At 31.5% G+C, this 20547-nt stretch overlaps 1 protein-coding gene across 8 annotated transcripts in view; it reads right to left on the reverse strand.

The window, feature by feature from the left end:
• Positions 1 to 20547, reverse strand: part of LOC111004116 (ras GTPase-activating protein raskol) — a 117112-nt gene that overhangs the window by 49154 nt on the left and 47411 nt on the right. For 5 of the 8 annotated variants that reach the window (XM_022275028.2, XM_022274977.2, XM_022274994.2 and 2 more), the window contains one exon: positions 19637 to 19817. In XM_022275028.2, the coding sequence (XP_022130720.2) occupies positions 19637 to 19817 (181 nt within the window). Of the gene's footprint in view, positions 1 to 2998; positions 3240 to 15353; positions 15514 to 19636; positions 19818 to 20547 lie in introns of those variants that run through there. The other 3 variants (XM_022275062.2, XM_022275077.2, XM_022275069.2) reach the window with 3 other exon arrangements.

Below are 20547 nucleotides of genomic sequence, written 5' to 3' on the forward strand. Positions count from 1 at the left end.
TTAGTGACGATGCATATATGTTAGCTGTTGTTACAAGCACAAAGACACATCGCATATGGCGAGAGTAAGTGGGTCAACCCGTGAGGTATTGCAACAGTTCCGCGTCTAATGTACACAAAAACTGTTTGTCTTACTACGAAAGTATTGTATACTATACCTTCGTAGCTTTCTTCTTGAATTTATCGATAGACATTCAGATCGGTTTGTTTGATTAGTGCTTGAAGCGTACTGTAATCAATCAGTTATGACTACATGGATTAATATTATGATCCACATATCGAATAAATATAATTTATACCATTTCAAAATCTAAGTATACGCTGAGAGAAAAGTAACTGAATTACATTAAGTACTCTTCCCAAATCACGTAACTCAAAGACTTCGTTTGATTCAAATTTAACTGTTTTTACATATAAGCGCGTTTTCAAATTGTTATAGAGTTTAAGCTTAGTTTATTTGATTCTCTTCATTTTTGTATATGTGTTTTTTGTCATTTAAGCCGTAAATAACTACTTAATATACACATGTAAACACTGCGTTGTTAACTAAAGTAATAATTATAAACCCTTATGTACTATAGTTTCAACTGTGTAGTGTTTCACTGAAAAGGCCTTGATAATCGATGTCGGTATAAAATTGTTTTGTTTTTCTTGAATAAATGAATAGTTTACAATGTATCATCCTTTTCTCTCTTCAGTCACATTTATTGTTGAGCATTGTATAAATCAGTAACGAGTTGTTTTACGTAAACTTGTGGAAACTGTGACGTGGGAGACGCATTGTACAACAACAAAACAATCTGCACAAATCACAATTTTATATTAACTTATCTTTAGCGTACTATTATTAGCCTTGAGTTAATTAAAACGTTATTAGTCTTTATTAATTCATTAAATTTCTGATAAACAATGATGAATTTATGATAGCGTGGGCACAAGTCATTATAAATTATTTTAATAATTTGTTTGCGTAGATATTGCTTATTTATCATGTATAAAACATAGTTCATCAAAGATTTATAGGAAACTGTGATATAGATATAAATTATTACGATTTTTTCAAAATTGGCAGGTGTGATCTTCTGCAGAAAAAACTTCTTTCATTTACTTAATCTTACTGTAAAAATTGTTTGACAGTTATATGCTATGTGCGTGACGTACTTTCAACTTAAATTTATCAAGTTATATTTCGAGTAATTATTGTATGTTTAGTTGACTATTTTATATAGAAATAAATATGAAAATGTATCAGACAATATGATTACTTTTATCAGTATGTGAACAGCATTTTTGTATGTTTTAGTACATTGTGGGATGGTATGTGCAACCGCAGTCGTAGCTTATGTGGCTCAGTTTCATTTACGGTCTACGCATTGTTTCACTGTTATACAAATAGACCTTGCTACCCAGGGTTGTGAGTAATTCAACTTTGGAGTCCTAGTGTATAGCTTTAAAATTAATTGCACCGATGACGTCTTTCAAATATAGGAAACCTCACAATTCAGGATTTAGTATCATGCCCATGACGCCAAATCTCTTTCAACGTCATATATATTATTTGTATGCAAGCTCTTAAAATTTTCACTAAGGACTGAAGTGTACTATTATAAGCCTTGAGTTAATTAAAACGTCATTAGTCTTTTTTAATTCATTAAAAAAGTAAGTAACACCAAGGACTGAAGCATTTAATTTCCCTTGGCACAATAAAGCAGTTGATTATTACTGTGTATAAGGTAGAAGACAACTTACAAGTAAAATAAAAAAAAATGTTACTCAATTGTATACTTCATTAACCCGTTTTCCAAACTCAACACTACAGGCCTTTCTATCTAAGAAGAAAGAGGAAAAATTTAATATGACTGGCATCCCTACATATAGCACTGTCCTTTTACGCTTTGCTTAAACAATGACAATTGTATTCGAATAAGTCCAGGCTCAAATGAGATGCTTTTTGTGATCCATTGTGGCTGAAACAGAATATTACCTCGTTTCCTTTTCATATATTGTTTCATATCTGCCTTGTTCTAATTAAAATATATGTTTTACACGAGTAAAAACTTTTTTTACATAAATAGTTAAGTTTATTGAAATTGAACCTTCAACCTTCAAAAACTTAAACTCAAATAAACTAAAATGATTCTAGTCGGGTTACAGTTAAAGTATACACAATAATAGTAAACTCTTACAGTAATAAAAATTTAAGCCTGCGTTGACAACAAAATAATATTTTTTTTAAACACAACTTTACAAACAAATATTTCGATAAAACGTAGAGTAGCTTATAATAGTTAAATCTAACAAACATGACGATACAAATAATAATTTTACTAAGTTCTCAAAAATCTACGGAGCCGGTTTTATTTGTATAGAGGTTTTTGTACGAAATTTTCTCTTTAGTCGCCGCTTTCATGGTACACGAAGGTAAATTCAGCAAAATTGTCCAGATTAACCTTATTTAGAGGCCAGCGACTTTTGATACGCTCGTTCGTAAACACAATAGCATGAATCACGTTTTTCACACAATAAAAATTGGTATAACTGACCATAGTTTATAATTTCGTATATAAAAAGTTATCTGTGGTAACCGTTGTGAATTTCAATACCGTTGTAATTTTATGGTATTGGTTCCCTAGAAAATTGAAAACTTCAAAATTTGTTTTATGTACGAGTTTTATATTTTGGCTACGTATATTTTTTTTAAACTGCAACTATTTAAAAGCCTTATTATTGTCTATTACTTTAGAGTCAGAAATATATGTTCTAATATTCTTATTAGTATTCTATGGCTTTAATGCACGACACTTTTTTTTATTCAAATGTTCAAGTTTTTAAAAATATTTTCCAAATTTCTAAATATACCGTTAACTGACCCTACGATGGCATTTTGTGAAACTCGTGATAGTACAAATACTAATTATTGATTGACTGAGTCTGCAAACAAATAAAATAAAATTGAACATTACAGACAATGCCATCTACTGCCGGATAGAAACACTTACATGCACGAAGCGCGTCAAGAGATGGCGGTAGTGTGGCTGCAGTACCGCCTTGCAGTGTCGCCAGGGCTGTATAGGTTTCTTCACACTGCAGATCATCAGTCTCCGAGTATTTTCTTCTCTTCTGTATAATCGCCTTCCACATTCTAAATCGTTTTTTCGGTCTTTGAAGACTCATTTACATTGCTTTTAACACTTCACAGTTTTTTAACATTATTATCGTGTTGCGATCGTGATCGTTTTACTAAAAGTTATTTTGGAATAGATAAAGTACAATGCACAGTTTTAATTTGTATAATTATTAATATTGAAGACTTGTGGTATGCTAAAGCTTCTCGGTTTCAGTTCGCTTGATACATATATACATCATAGTTTACGTTGTTATTATTACCCAAGATTTTGGTAAATGTCAATATCTACGTTATAAGTTTTTATCGCAGGAGAAATTGCATGAATCAAGTAACAATTGTCAACTAAGTCAAGGCGTCCGACAAATAGGGCACTGCCCTCAGCTGTATTAGTACTCAAATCACTGTCCGTCCGTCACTCAATCAGGATACACTTATTGTTACATTAGTTTAAAAGGAATCCATTACGGGCTAAGAATCATACATCGCCATTTTAAGAAAAGTATTATTTCGCAAACTACAACTATTTGATTCGTTCAGCGTATAAGATAATCTTTACAAGATTATAATTAAAATAGCAATTACCTATTAAAAATATTGGCTGTCTGATAAAAATATTATTAACAAAGAGGTTTCTGAGAACATTATATTCATTCATAAATCGATTTATTTTATAATAGTTGTATGATGTTAGGTAATTCAACAAAAAATATTACACAATTTACGGTAATATTATTTTCGCTATAAGGAGATAAACTCCTAATAATAAATCATTAATGTTAAAACTGCATTACTGATTTAAGCTAATTTCAACTTAGCTTTTGTAATGGTCCCGATCTTATTCATAACGTTATATATTTTGTCACGTTTACTTTTATTCAAAGATATACGAGAATGACAAGGACAACATGTACAATAGCTATTTACTACTAGAAGTAAGAGAACGATGATTATAAGACCGATCCTCAATTGGATTTATGATACTCGCCTTACTAGACAATTAGACATCAAACCCTATGCCCCTATATAGATATATGAAATTGTATGTAAAAAGTACTAGAAGCATTTCCTCCACGAGAAATTGTAGTCCGCCAGTTCTAGAATCTAGTTTAAGAGCAGCTTTTTATCAGTGCTAAGTTCCGCCTGACCCTTCATAGAAAACGTCCTACTCCGCAAGTAAACTAGTCTTACTTATTAGAAACACACAACACAACCAATTTAGGCTTAGTTAAATAAATTAAATCACAATTAGTCAAATGTATTAAATACTTTTTGTTTGTTTGTTCCCTTTTATAATTCTTTTTGTTGTATCATGTATCATGTATTCCATCTTTGGCTATAATTCTCTGTATTTGTTTGTTATATATAATTTATGTTAGCTGTAGGAGTACTAAATAAATAAATAAATAATTTGAGTTGGTATGCATAGGTCGATCACTTAATTGTCTAAAAACATCGATAAAATCCGGCCTATTGTCATTGGCGATAAAATTTGTATCTTAAATGACTTTACCATACAAAAAATATATATTTGTTAAGTTTTAAATATTCCCGGGATTTAGCAAAAGAAACATGGCATAACATTTTGGCAAATAAAAATTACAAAATTTATTCTGAAGAATGTAAGCCGTGGTACAAAAGAGATGAAACGTAAATGTAGATAACGATCAAAAATAATTGTCATGTACCGGTAATTATTTTGCAATTATAAAACAACATGACGAAGCCAAAATAGTAATTTAACGTATGTACCCTATAACGGACTTCACCCATATTTAGCTGTGAAATTCGACTCCAACGGTTCGTGACACTTATGAAAATAATTCACAGGTGCGGACTGTAGAGGTTACTAGCACCAAATATGTCATGTCCTTATCGACTTTAAAAGTACTCAAAACTAAGTGAACGGTAATGCAGTCATATCGATATATTAAAGTACCGATATAAGTATTTTTTTTTATAGAACAGGGGGCAAACGGGCAGGAGGTTCACCTGATGTTAAGTGATATGACTAAAATAAACATAAAATTAAGTAAATGAAATAGATAAGTACTGCAATGCACTTAGCCCGAGAACTTAGCACTTTATAAAATGATAAGACCAGATTCTTATCCAAATATTTGTTGTTAAGGATTCTAGAACAAATTTGGGCTATAACAACATCACTTCTAGATTACTACACCGCACATGGCCTGGATGCATACAGACACATTCTGACCGAGGCTGTTGTAGAGCGTATTTTTATGAATGTTAAGAAAATGTTTTGATAAAACGCATGTCGTAACAGCGAGATAATGAACAGCAATATTTTGTCTGAAAGCCAGTGCTTTGCTCAGACCAGTGTCTGAGTAATTACTTAAAGTTTCTCATACAAGTATTCACTAATTACCCCGAGAGACTGTAATTATTTTTATTTGTTTTATTTCAAAATGTACGATAACGTTCGTGTGATACTATTGTTAATATAACAATAATGTGAACACTTATTAATTTTTTAAGTAATTTTTATTCATCAATTTCACATTACTTTCACCTTCTTTCATGTTTCCACTTTTATGTTGCCGCATCCTTCTAATTCTATGATAAAAAAATTGTAATTAAAAAACCTACGAAATATCATATACTGCTATTGCTGCTACGACTCATGTTGTTGTTTGTTCAACAACATATTGGTACTTTTTATCAAGAAGGAAATAAATACCTATACATTATTTATTTAAGAAAATAATTAAAAAAAATTAAAAAATCCAGAATGTAATTTAAATACGCAGCATGCTTCAAAATTATCATCAGATTTATCTATCGAAAACCTATTGTTAACTTGTCCATACTATATTTAGCAACATGGCTATAACGGGTATACAATGGTCATAATAATCACGCTACCGGCAAGATGACCCCCGGAAGCTCGTCATAACTATTGTCATTTAAGTGAAGGTCATCCATTCGAAACAAAATATTGAATCAGCGATGCTTAGTAATTATTAAACTACATTCACTTGGAAGACATTATGTACGTCTTCGCTTTGTATTTATATGTGGTATGTGTTGAGTTTATTCGTATATTATATTAAAGCAATATAAAATTTAAAAATTCTAAGATTCCTTCATACAACAAGCTCCAATCCTTCAGTTCTTTTACCCAGTTTCACTCCACGCACACCTCTGCCACACATCTCAATTTATAAAGAAGAAGAAGAAGAAAGGTAAGCACTAATGGTCATAAATTATAATTGATAAAACAATGTTTCGTAATTTTTTCCGAATTGTTATAAGTTTTAACATTAAAAACACTATTACTATATTGACAAGAGTAATTTCAGAAACACAATTCCTCATTTTAGATTTCATCGCACTAAAACTATTAATCCATATGCAAATGCAACTAAGCTCTATGCGACAGGAAATTGGCTATTTTCAGCAGTTTCAGTGGACTATTCGGTGAACGGGTCGATACGCTAAATGCAGATCCTGCTCACTTCAAATATGTAGTTACAAATCGTTGCAAACATTATCTTTTGTGCCTCGTTCCTATTGTTGGAACATTGCAGTCAGCTAAATCAATCTTTTGTAAAGCTAGTATTATCCCTTTTTGCTAGATATTTTTTTAAGAATTCACATTTCTATTCGATTCATCTATAATATGAAAATCTATAGTACCTACGTAGTACGTACTTCTAAAAAAATAAACAAATTACAATAATTCTGATGTAAGATTGTTTAAACTTTCCTAGATATCCAGAAATGTAACCACAACAAATATGTATAATAAAATACCCATAGAAATAAAAAAATATAGTATTTATTGTAGGAAATACTTGGGCAGCGCTACGTACGTTTGGGAAACACCGAATAAATTGTACACTGTAGGGAGATTATTAGTGCAGCAATCTTTACCAAATGTATGGAAACTGAAAAGTTATGGTTTATACCAACGAATACAAAGCTTACTAAACTATAAATAAACTTTGAGCAAATAGCAGTTAATGAAACCCTGGAATACTTACCTTACGTTATCTTACTAGTGAATTAATTTAATGTGTGTTAGTTAAACCAAAAACAAAAATCTTATTTACTATATTTTTTAAGTATATGAGAAAATTGTTGTACAATTTAGGATTAAATGGTACGACTATTTAATTCCAAGTGCTTCTCTAAAGGCCGTCCAACCCTATTTATATATCCATTCCATGTTAAATAGAAACCTATCTAATATACCTCTAGGCATTTCGTGGGTTATGGTTAGCCACGGGCACTGTGGTCATACCTACGTATATTACATAAAACCATCCTCATTACTGTAATTATAGTCACAAGGCGATAATCTTTTGAAATCAAGTTAAACATTACTCATTCGCACGTGGGTCTGAGTACCACGCCCACGACTGATCATCGGTTGAAAGTAAGATGAACTACGCATTTGTGAAATAAGCGATGTCTTTCAATTAAGGTGGACGAAAACCTGGTTAAATTCAAAACAACTATATAACCTTAATTTCTATGGTGTATGAAACATTAAGTACTCTTTAAACTTCAATCAACTCAGCATTCAGACCCATACCAGCCTTGCGTTTTAGACTAGTTGAATTAAATGACGAACCGACGATTATATATAATTTTACAGGAAAGCAAAACGTTTATTTTTTCCTTCAGCATGTTTTAATCAGAAAACTGATTGCATACTTTCCTGCTAGCCTTGGGATCCAGAATCACTGAATGATTTAACACGTATTAAAAATCTGATTACTATGGCATTGCGCCAGTTCATTGTTTACGATTACCGAACAGTTTATATTGAACTATTTATAAGACTTAGTAATAAGTTTTTACGTATATAAATATATAGTGAGTTTAACCAAGTCGGATGACCGAATGCATTGACGTATTTTCTTACATCATATTTATTATCATTATTTATGTACAATCAGTTTCTATGGAATTTGTAGCATTGCAAAATTGGTCCTGATTTAATAAAGACGATGTTTATGATTATCATTTTCTAAAGTTTTCTTCAAAAATCTGTATTACACATTTATTTAATCGACTTAATACGAACCTTGGTATTATAACTATGGCATATAAAATATAATCAATTTTTAAACTGATTTTATACATTGTTTGTATATTTAAACATGTTGTCCTTGACTTGAAATACGTTAAAATTATAATGAAACACACCTTAACAAAGAATTTATTCTAATCACATTTAGATTTAAAGTATTTATTATGGTTTCGGAATCTTATGTATAAGTTGTACGATTTTAGCACAATATACAGCACATATGCCAATGCAAAAATGTCTTAGTGGGAATCGCAGTCAGTAAAAGTAGTACAAATTAATAAATACAACAGGTATGTGTACCAGTTAACTATTTTATAAAGAAAAAGGAATAAATGTAATCAAAAGTGTATTTTTCCTTGATAGTCTACATTACTGATGTTCTACGCAAAGGCACAGAATCCTTTAGAAATAGAAATAGAGGACGTATATGAAAGCAAGAAAAATGTCAGTTTTTTTTGATGAATACAAAGGGTACTTTCATCAACATTTATACACTTGAAAACCACATAGCAAAACAACCTGATTTTTGATAAGAATTGTCCAAAATAAAATTTAGTAACTGTTGACTTGGAAAATAGGTACTAAAGATTGGCACTTTTATAATATTGAAGCAAATTCCACTACTATTATCTGCAAGTAATCGCAGTTCATAATATAAAAGCAAAACAACACAAAATAGTAATATGTTAGCCACCCTTCACATTCTTGAAAATACGTTAGTTTCTTTAAATTATTATCATTGTCAAACAAGTATTATATGATACGGTAATAAAAGAGGAATAATAATACTCCAAGTGCCTCTCGCAGTCATCAGTTTTCCAGACACGTGCTAAGGAGATATACTACTTGTGTAACGTTATTGGCGTAATGAATATTATGCGAAAAACCTTGAGTCAAACAGGTATAAAATGAGTAAAAAATTCAAAATCTGGCTTTATTTAAGTTTTTAAATCACGCAAGTAAGTTCTGATTTGAACTCCTTGCATTATTCACACTAATTGCACGTCAGAATGTAAAACGAATGCACGTTTCGTTTGATTGTGACGGGTCAAACGTAAAAATGGATCGCCATGTGTCATGGACTAAAGATGTGGCTAACCAATCAATCAATCAAATCAAAAATCATTTATTCATATAGCACACTTATGAACGTCAAAAAAATTAAATAAACATTAAATGATTCTAATTTTACATTTACTGTCAGTTCTCAAATCAAGGGCGTAGAATGGAAGAGAAGAACTGGCAATAAACTATCTTAATATATATATTTCTTGTGTGCGTGTGTATGTGACTGAACTCCTCCTAAACGACTGGACCGATTTAGACGAAATTTTTTGTGTGTGTTCAAGGGGATCTGGGAATGGTTTAGATTCACAATTTTGTCCGCTGGACAATGTTTTTTTAATTAATTTTCAATTTATTAGTTGTTGTTGATTTTGGAATGTTTTACATTGGATCCGACAGACGGCGCTACCATCGCAGTGTCAAATTTTAAATAATATTCGAATTAAATTTTAGTCTGTCCTGAAATTTAAAAAAAGTTTTGTTATCATTGTGTTATATCGTGTGTGACAATGTGCTGGATCGTTAGATATTGTCATAACATTTGAATAATAATTTTCATCAAAATGGCTTATTAAAAATTGAAATTTTGAAATTAAAGACGTGTAGACAGGACAACGTCTGTCGGATCCGCTAGTCTCTCTATATAACTCAATCAATATCAAACGAAACTTTTCGAATTTGTTTTTGTTTTATTTTCACACCCTATTTTTAAGAATTTCAAACATTATTGATAACTTGTTAACAGATTATATAATATGATGTCAGTTTTTAATTGTGATTCATACGCGCTCCAAACATCAAGCAGATATTTTAATTTAAATAATATTTTCCTTCATTCATGGACAATATAACAGCAATATAATTTTTAATCATGTGTGGCTTTCTTCTACTATATAGAATGCATATTTAAAATCATATTGCACTTGTCAAAACATTGTCTCTTAAAGGAAGCTTGTATAGATGTTCGCATTGACCTTGGCACCTTTATATTGCAATGGTCGCATTATTAAATTAATTTACATTGCCATGCCAGATAAATCCGCTAATATAATTATGATAAATGAACGTTCTCATGATTAGTAGCGTTTGCATCTTACTAGGGTAAGATTAATATCTAGTTGGTTATCGCATTTGCATCGTAGCGAATTGTGGAATCGGAAAATGTGAAGTTTTGACTACTAGTGATATTTATAATATATTATTACAATTATCCTGGCAAAATATTTATTGTTCGGTATTCACAAATAGAAATGAAATCAAATAATTTTTTTTAGAAAGTTAAACAATAAAAAACTGCAGGAATGAATCTACCCAATGATGAGTTTCGGTATGAAGATCTTATCATAACATAGAGAATAAACACTATATTATGGCTGCCGCACCAATTTCAATTTCGAATGTGTGTTACACTACGATATAAAACTATTAAAACACTACAATTTTACACAGAAAAATCCTTCAGCTATTATTCGAAACAATGGAGATATATACATGAATAACCTCGAAAGCCTATTCAAGTATAAAATGAACCTTTTGTTTTGTCGAATCCATCGTATTTAATGGATTCAGACACCCTAACGCAGTTTGAAGGGGTCCTAGGTTACCCCAGGCGTTACGGATGATACCTAATGAATACTCCCCCTTGGTTGAAGGCAGGGTTGAAATGAGCTGAGCTTACAATTTAAAGCCACCGTCACCCTATTTAATTAGAGCACTACTTTACGTAAACGCATTCCGTAAAATGCGAACATCGCATCAGCTTTTTTACGCATTCACGGTTGGTATGACATGTCTCTAACAATTCGTAAAAAATAATTTATGTTGAATTTAACGATGCGGAGATTTTGTCTAGACAGTTATATTGATTATTCCATTATATAACTATATTTTTACTTATTTATTACGTAATATTTATTTTACTTTTTCTGTGCTTAGTGAAAAATAGCAATTTTAGTTAAGACAAAGAAAATAAAGGAAAAATATTTCTTTTTTTAACATCTGAGTTATTAATTTAAAATACCAAATGTTTCGTTCAATACACTAATAAGTGTATTGAACGAAAGAAGATATAATATAGCAAGTTGAATTTGAAAAGGCATTAGACGAAAACGGGAAAGAAAATCTCATTAAGACGATGGTAAAAAAAATTAGATTAACTCCGTAACATTCATATCTCGTACAAATTGCTTCAAATTACTTTAATGCTTCGCTAAAGTTTATTTGCTTTTTGTTAATTACGTTTTCGTGGTAATGTTAATCACAAATTGTTTATTCTATTACTTAAGAACACAAATTAAGATACGCAATTTAAAGTTAATTTTCTATTTCCGTGTAATTTCGTTCCAAATTATATTAAAACACTTTTATGACATCCTCAATTGTAAGACTATATCACTGTATACATGGTTTAATATTTTTAGCCGAAAGTCTTGTTAAACCTACCCCAAAAATGTTAACAGAATCAGTGTCCATTCAATCGAAGCACGTGTCATAATAAATTAATATCTCACACCAGCAGTCTCAATTACGCAATGTATTCGAAACGATCCCAATTTCCATAATTCTCATACATCACAAATCAGCTTTCGCCGGTTTCTCTGTGGGTTTAACGAGATCTCGTTGACCCCGAGTCTTAGCTCGTTTATATTAATATCGTTAATGTTAATTAGTTAATTGAAAAGACGTTACTTTAGATAAATAGGTGTGAAGCGCGTCTCTTAGACTTAAAATCGTGCTGCCTATTATCATAATTTATTTTAGTTTGGAGAGTCTTGAAAACAAGATTTATTCCAATTAAATTTTGTCAAACTCTTATCTAACAAAACAAACTTCATTATGAAGAATCAAATATGACGTAGCCATCATATACTATGGGGACATTTATATTTTTGGCCCATTCAAGTGGTTGATTTCTCATAACCGTGATAGGCCGTCTATTCCATCCTCGCTTATGCAGCAAATATCCTATTCTATCCTATCCTATGGGTATGAATATTGAGCTGTTTGGACAATACAGTGATCTAGTTTTACACTAACTCTATAGCTTCCAATCCTATATATAAATCCCATATATATAAATCCCATATATATAAATCCCAAATCCCAATAATTAGTTTTTATCCCGAGCGAACCCAACGTTGCGACATCAGTGCTACGGATAGTGAGAGAAATACATCGAACCCCCCTATTAGAAGTTACAGAATACGGGCGATGATTGGCGGTACCCAACAGTTTTCTTGTAAAATTCATTGCTTTTTTATATTCCGACAATGTGTAGGCGACATTTTGTGTGCAAGGGATACACTTATATATAGTATGCACTCTATATAATATATATTCATTATAGTACTGATTATCTTTGTTGTCTTTGGACGTTTGTAATCTGTATTAGAAACGTACTACAAATTATCATTGTTTGCTCAGTCCGTTTATCGGCTGAGCTAAATTATATAAGACATACCGGGGATAACAGAAATATGAAAACCAAACCTCGTCATACGGAATTTACTAAATGTATCCTGTTTCACTTAAAAATATTTATTGATCCGTAATTGTAAAAAAATATACTACTATATCTATATATCTATATATATATCTTTAAAATATCTATTATCTATAATTATAGAATATTTTCATCTGTGTTAGACTACAATAGATAATATACATAACTATGAATATTGAGGGATTTCTCTCATTCATGCAAGTATATGGCTTCATGGAATATGGATGCAAACAGACATCTAAGAATGCATTCAAGGCCATCTTTGGCGAGAACAGAAAGTGTCTCGCGTGATCGCACCGAGCATATCGTCAACATAACAATCAGAACGAATTGGTCCATTGCATCACACAGGAAATGTAACTGTACAGAAAGACAAAGTGATGTAAAACACGAAAATATCTACACGAGTTTACAGTTCCATTTGTAACGGATTTGCAAATGGTACTGTTCATCCGTCAAATGTTAATTTTCAGTGCCACAGTTAATTGCTTCGAAGATTACATTACTTTGAAGTTTTTAAGGAGAGTTGATTAGGAAATCACTTATGATCAATGCGTTCTACCGGGATTTCCGTCAAAACAAAAGTTATGGAAAGCAAAGAACACTGTGGTCTTGTCTATAAAGAAACATATGATCTTCGATACTGACGCAGGTCTAGTCTGCATTGGGTTACAGGGATTTACTTAGAAAACGTTTTCAAGTCTTTTATACTAAAATATATCTTTGTTTTAAGATAATAAACGAATACCACCATGCCTCCTGCTGATAGAGGACAAATCTTTGTTTTTAATTTATTTTATTATTCTTTATTACTCAATATGTCATATGGAACATGGTGTAGTGGTTGTAGCTCCTTACAAACATTGTGTAAAAAAACTTGGCGATTAAAAAGAGTGGCGGAGAGTTTATTGCTAGTTCTTCTCTTCCGTTCTACGCCCTTGATTTGAGAACTGGCAGTAAATGTAAAATTAGATTCATTTAATATTTCTTTTTTTTTGACGTTCATAAATGTACATTATGTTACGTATATGAATAACAGAATTTTGATTATGCAACATAAAGCGTCGGATTTCTTTTAAATTATCAGACATCAACAAAAAAACGAGACAGCTAAAAACCTGCATTTGACCTATCGCATTTCAATTTAAAACAGCAAATTTTTACTTCATTAACGCCTACACTCGGTATCAAGCGGATGTTATGATGAAAAGCGCTATTTTAAGCATCAATTGTTCATTTACTGCACTACGTAACTTGTATGTTCGTGTAAAAGTATTTTCTTGTCCTGTGTTCAAGAGCCGTGAACAAGCGTCCAGGTGTTTCAAGAAAAGGTCCAGTTACATTTTTCCTAAATGCAAATTATAATATATTCATTTCATACATAAAACCCTTTTTAAACATACTTTAAGAAAATGTAAGGTAAATTGAAACTTAGTGCTAAGTCAAAATTTTGTTAAAGACAAGTCATAGTTATCTGTTTAACCCTACCAATTATTTAAATATATTGTTTAACATACACGCCGAATATAAGTCTGTTTTTTAATGAAGACTATGTCGAGTTTAAAAATCTTTTTAAAGATTTTTTTTTTGCTTTTGAAATAATTTTTCTATAATGAGATGAGTGGTGAACTAACCTACTAAATTAATAATTGTAAATTGTATTCAAATGATCATCGTTGGTAATAATCTATTGTTAGCAAGACATGACGTTAATTTTTAAGTTATAAGGTTCAAAGTATTTTGTTCCCTTCACTTGATTAACTCGTTAATTAGTATTTCTTAAATCCGTCTCTAAATAGAATAATCAGCTCCGGGCGTTGCATCAAATAACTCAAATACAATTCATCTGTTACCGATTTGTGCTATTTGCAAAATTTTACTGTGTATATTCCCTTTATAGGTATTAATATTGATTGGCAAATCAAGTTCTAGGGGAGCCGCACAATTTCGGAGGGTGCATACTATTGAAATGCATGCATTGTTTTTGAGTGCATCCTAAAGTTGAAAAAGCTTGGTCAACATGTACAATGAACTTATGTAGACCTTGCCTTTTGTAGGCAATTAGTCATTATTTTATAATATGTATATTTTTTAATTATTAGTAACATTATGTAATGTTGCCGTATACAGAAAAATTATAAGTGATAAGATGGTATTTCAATTTTGTAGAAAGTACGCAAATGGCTGTCATTTGAACAAATATGTAAAATTCGTAGTAAATACTAGGAATATCTTGGAATATCCGGGCGTTGATATATGATTATTGTATACAGAGTTCTTAGTCATATGCATTTCTATAAACAAATATATATTATTTAATTATTTAGTTAATTTAAATAAAATATCACAAATGATACAATATTATGTTTAGATGTTGTGTGATTGAAATTAATAAAGTTATTAAATCCCTTACGTGATTGAGTGTGCGTGTCTTATCAAAGTACAGTAAAAGTACCAACATGAAGTAACACAAACGTGTAAAATCCAAATAATTTACCAATATTAAATATATTTTTCTTTCTTTTAGGAATTAGCCAATTAACTGTACCTAACTATTAGCCATATTTGTGACATTATTATTCCGTTATTCAAATAGCAAACCTCTAATGATTCAAATTACAAACTGTTTACATCCGGTAAAAGATATCACGACCACAACACAAGCACCTTGAAATCGCACTTCGTAACACTTTTAATAAAAGCAACGTGTGCGTAAAAAAAATGAACCGACCGATCGATGTGTGTCGACTCGGAAGCGAGGTAACGCACTGACTCGAGCGAGTCGCAACTGGCGGAGAAATGCAGGGGCGTCAAATGCTTAATTGCATGTTATTTTCCGCTTAATTCTTCACATTCAGATCGAGAGCGTTATATTCATTATTGAAGCATTCAATATTATCGGGTAAATCTTTCATTTTCAACATCTGTAATAAATTCTCTTTTTATAATTAAATGTAAATGCTTGAAACAGTTAATTTAAGTAGTCGCAAGTGCTAACATCATATCACATCCGTTTATATACATATTGATGTCACCCATATCCTTAAGGATTGTATTTAGGACTGAATGCGTTTCTAATAAATAAATAAATAAATGTATGCAGAATAGTCAAATGTATCTGATGTCAATTTCCGTACAAAATTGGCGATAGTTTAAAAAACCTTGCTTTTGTTAATTATGAACGGTCTACTAATCATGATACAGTAGAAAACAGAGAAACTCAATATGCATAGAGAAAAAAATGTGCTAATGTTTTCGCAACAATATCGATTTTCAATACAATTGATGATTTATTTGTATTTAAAGTATTGATTGGTAGCCCTACACAAACATTAGTGAAGACAATAGACAGTACATCCATCAGCGCCACTGATATGAACAGACTATATACTGCTATGAATATTGAAAACCCTGACTCAGACACTGCACCTTTGATCTGCTGCAAATGACACGGGGATTTAAAAACCGCGGCGCGAAAAATAAAACTCGCATCCTAGTAGGAAATAGAGAATACTTCTCAGACTAAAAACTCCAACTGAAGAGCATACATTTATATGAAATTGAACGAAATCTTCCTTATTAAACATATCCAATGAAGGAACTATGATAGTTTCGAAACGTGGTGCACTTTTTTTGTGTTATATTTAGCTGACAAACTTAAATTATGTCAAAATATTATGTAAGGTGTTTTGTTTTTTGAACAAGTGACTTTTTTTTAACTTTAACGAGCCTTTGTATATAGATTTCAGTAATTTAATTACAACAAAACTATTTTAGTATTATGTGTTACTACGTATTGACAAGGATACGAAAAGAAATGGTTCGATGGTTTGGTCATGTAGAAATTATGATTGAGAAGTGGTTTACAAATACGATATACAAGGCAATCGTTGATGATGACATTGGTTCGGGTAGGCTTTGTCATACATACCTGATCATAATCTAGGACGTAGGAGCTTGAGACGGATGAGGTCAAAAGTACCCATAGCCGACTAACATAGTGAGTCTTTTCAAGATGAAGCAAGAAAGGTATGTCAAGACCGTAGCAAGTGGTGATCTGTGGTCTATTTCTACCCCTCCGTGATAACTTCAATCACGCCTTAATATATGTATATCATGTTATCATTACTAAATAATACAATTCTACGGCTACATCCAAGTCTAAATAATTCCTTGAAACAATTCTACAGCTGTTTGACTTGAGAAACACATACACAACTTTTCTAGAAGATTTTCTTCATAAAACAACGGCTAGATACAATTTCATCCTTTATATATAGATAGGTACGAAAGTTCAATAACGCCTGTCTGAGCGAGAACGCGCCTTAAAAGGAAACCACGATTTCAAGTACATACAGTGAGAAACTTGACAGTTTATTCGAGAGTTTTCACATTATATAAGAAGCCATAACCGGTACATCCATTTTCCATTCGAATTGGTCTCTTACGATTTCATCTCATATATCTAAATATAGATGGGTAGGAATGTTATTTATAAATTATATACATAACTACATAAGCACATGCGTATAAACAAATAGTTATGGAATGTAACATCAAAATACTTAAAAGTAATTAACTACAAACTGTTCTGCAACAATCGTATTTAAGACAAACAGTTGATTTCCTGTTCCTTATATATTATTTTTGTGGTTTTAATTATCAACTCGTTTTCCTGTAAAATGATTCACTGCGGCTCAATCTTATTTTATTTATAAATTATCGTTTACTTATACAATAAGACTATAAAAAAACTAATTATTGGTAACGGCTGTCTTATGCATGTGGGATATAAGTCGGAAATCCTGGGTTCGATTCCCGCCAACAATTATTTCTTGTATGGAGATTTTTTTGTATGGACGCAAATAAGAACTCGTACAATGACTGCTTCATGGCGAGGTGTTTAATTATTTAAAAAATAACGGGTTTTCTGTCCACCCGTCTGACCTCCACTGGCCTTAACAGAAACAATAGTGGTCAAAAATTATGACAATATTAACCGCATTAAGAATATTAGTATTCAGGTCAGCTCTCTTAACAGGAATACCAAGTCTTAGTCTTACTGTGAGTCAATTGGTTTAGCAAGGAAATCATTTTCTTTATATTAATTATTGGGCTTGTGGTGAAAAATATAATAGTAGGATGAAACCCATTCAAAAAGGAATAAAATTTAATAAAAATGAAAGGAAAAATAATTTACGTGTGATCTGAGGTCGGAAAGGAGAACTGGGTGAGTTTTTAAGAGTAAAAAACTCAAATATGTTCAAATTGTATTGGTTCGGAAAATTGCTCCAATATTGAAGAAAAAACCTACGAGGAGTTTCATTCAGAAGAAATTGTGGAAGAAGAACCAATGCAGACTGGAAATAATATTGGAGACGACGAAGGTGATAGTCATGAAGATTTTGAAGATCTGCTAGAATCGCTGAAGGTATGTCGAAAATAACGAAGAAAAAATGCTTAAATATTAATTTTTGGACATGCAAATAAATTTTGAATATTATTTTATTTAACCTTAATACGAATTTATGTAAGCTTGTTTTGTATATATAAAATCATTATTTGATTTGTTATAAAAAGATTATGGTTAGTTAATTCTTGTGAGATACCTTTTAACTCCTTTACAAAGTGTTACAAAATAAACGCATTGAGGGCGGCAAAAAAGCACCGTACTAAATTAGAAATTTCTATTCCTCGCTTCACCGGTAACGTCTTCTATTTCCGAGTCGTCAATCGTAGTTTCTTGCTTTGCTGGTTTTTTTAAACGTTTGGTTTGAAAAATGTCTGAATCTTTAAACACTACATTTCTGTGCTACATTCAGTATTTCTTTTTAATTTTAAATTAAATTCTAAAAGCGTTTGAAATTCGAAGCTCATTTAAAATGTAGACAAATGAAAACAGGTTTGAATTATTCTTCTTTTTCTTCATCTGTATCCTCGGTTTTTGTTAAAAGCTGTCTAAGTTCAAAGAAAGGGTTAAAGTCCTTTAAGTGGTACATTGTTTAAATGTGAACACAGGACAAGGGAGATATGTCAATTAAAACGAGCTGTATACTAAATATGTTCGCTACTGAAAACCAAGGGCTTGCCAGACAAACTTTATATTGTGTTGCCTGTAATTGTGATTGCCGAGTCCTCAAGAGACATGAAATAACAATTGCTTTGAATTAAAAATTGAATCCATAATTATTGAAATCGTTTAAAATTATATATCTTAAATGTAAAAAATAACCGCTGTGCCTTAAACTTTATGAGCACTAGGCATGACAATCCTTGAAATCGATTTGTTGGGCTGCATTAAAGTCACCCAACTGATTTGACATCGTGTTAATCAACATTTTCAATCGCTTCTTATTACCAGGATGAATTAAGAAATTATTGCATAATCGAATATTAAACTAAAAAAATTAAAACCTCGACCTAGGTATACGTTTTGCTAAAACCAAAACGATATTTATATAGAGCTCCTTAATATAATGTCAGTTCAGTTATAATTTCTTGATATTTTAGGAATTAACAAATTGGCCGCTTATACTATATATACAAATAAGAAATTATGAATGTATAAAGATGTGCACTAGCGACATCGTGTATCGAATAGAAATCACTTTGTAATATTTGTAAAAGCGACACCTAGTTTAACTTTAATGAATCTAAAGTAATTTTATAGATGGCGCTTTTCTATATTAATATGTAACTCTGCTGTCTTCCGCGCTGCACTCGTAGGTGGCGCCGTGAGCCCCGTGGCTTGGAATATGAAGGTGGTATAAAATGTTGACTAATCTTTTATATTTAAACAATCAAAATGAACATTAGCAACGTAGGGTCTTTGTGGGTTTTTACTTTAAACTTAAAAAACAGAATCTAAAATAATAAATAAATACCTTGTACAGGAAGGGCACGTAGAGATACAGCATCTTCATCGATTTCATCCTCAGCCTCTTCCTCTGTGATCGAAGGTGGAGCTGCCCAGCATCGTAATCTCACTCCTGGATTACCAGCTTGGCCACCATCAATTCTTACTCTTGGTAAACTCCGTGTGGCGTACTCGCCATTGTTCGAATTCTGGAAATGTGAAACATTTGATTATTTTCAATGATTTATTAAAGAAAATTAATTTCGATTTCAACTGATTTGTTTTATTTACAAATATATTACTTTAAATATTGTTTAGTGGTAGTGGTACTGGAGATGAGAAATAAGAATAACAGATACATTTCAAATTGCACGCTAGTATAAGTTGTTGTGGTATAGTAGTGGGCCTTTTAAATAGCTGCCAGTTAGATTGGCAACTCACTCATAAATTACTCATTAGTTTTATGATAACAGTTATTTTCACCTTATATAAAGGTACATACATGGTTAAAACCACGTCTGGTCCCAAAGGAAAAATTACAATTACAACGTCAACCCACGTTACATAAGTCATAAATGCTATTTCCCAGAGGGCTGGGCGAAAGCTTTTCACTATGATTTTATACCTTTCTATTATCGATATTTTAGAGAGGTCCTCTTTAAATCGAATCATCTATTAAAAAGGTCCCAACTTTGCATACGAACTCTCTTGTCTGCCGTATGCCTACAGCGAATCGTATCGTATTTCGGCCATACAATGCGCAAAGGCGATGAGAACTTGGAGAAACTGATCGTGGTTGGTAATACAGAAGGCAAAAGATCACGTTGCCGTTTACCAACCAGATGGACCGATCAGTGAAAGACTCATTATCTTCAAAGCTATACAGTGTGATAAGGGAAGCGCTGGACAGAAACCGAAGGAAGCAAATAGTCCGCTCTA

The sequence above is a fragment of the Pieris rapae genome, chromosome 12 (assembly GCF_905147795.1).
Source record: "Pieris rapae chromosome 12, ilPieRapa1.1, whole genome shotgun sequence".
Taxonomy (NCBI): Eukaryota; Metazoa; Arthropoda; class Insecta; order Lepidoptera; family Pieridae; genus Pieris; species Pieris rapae.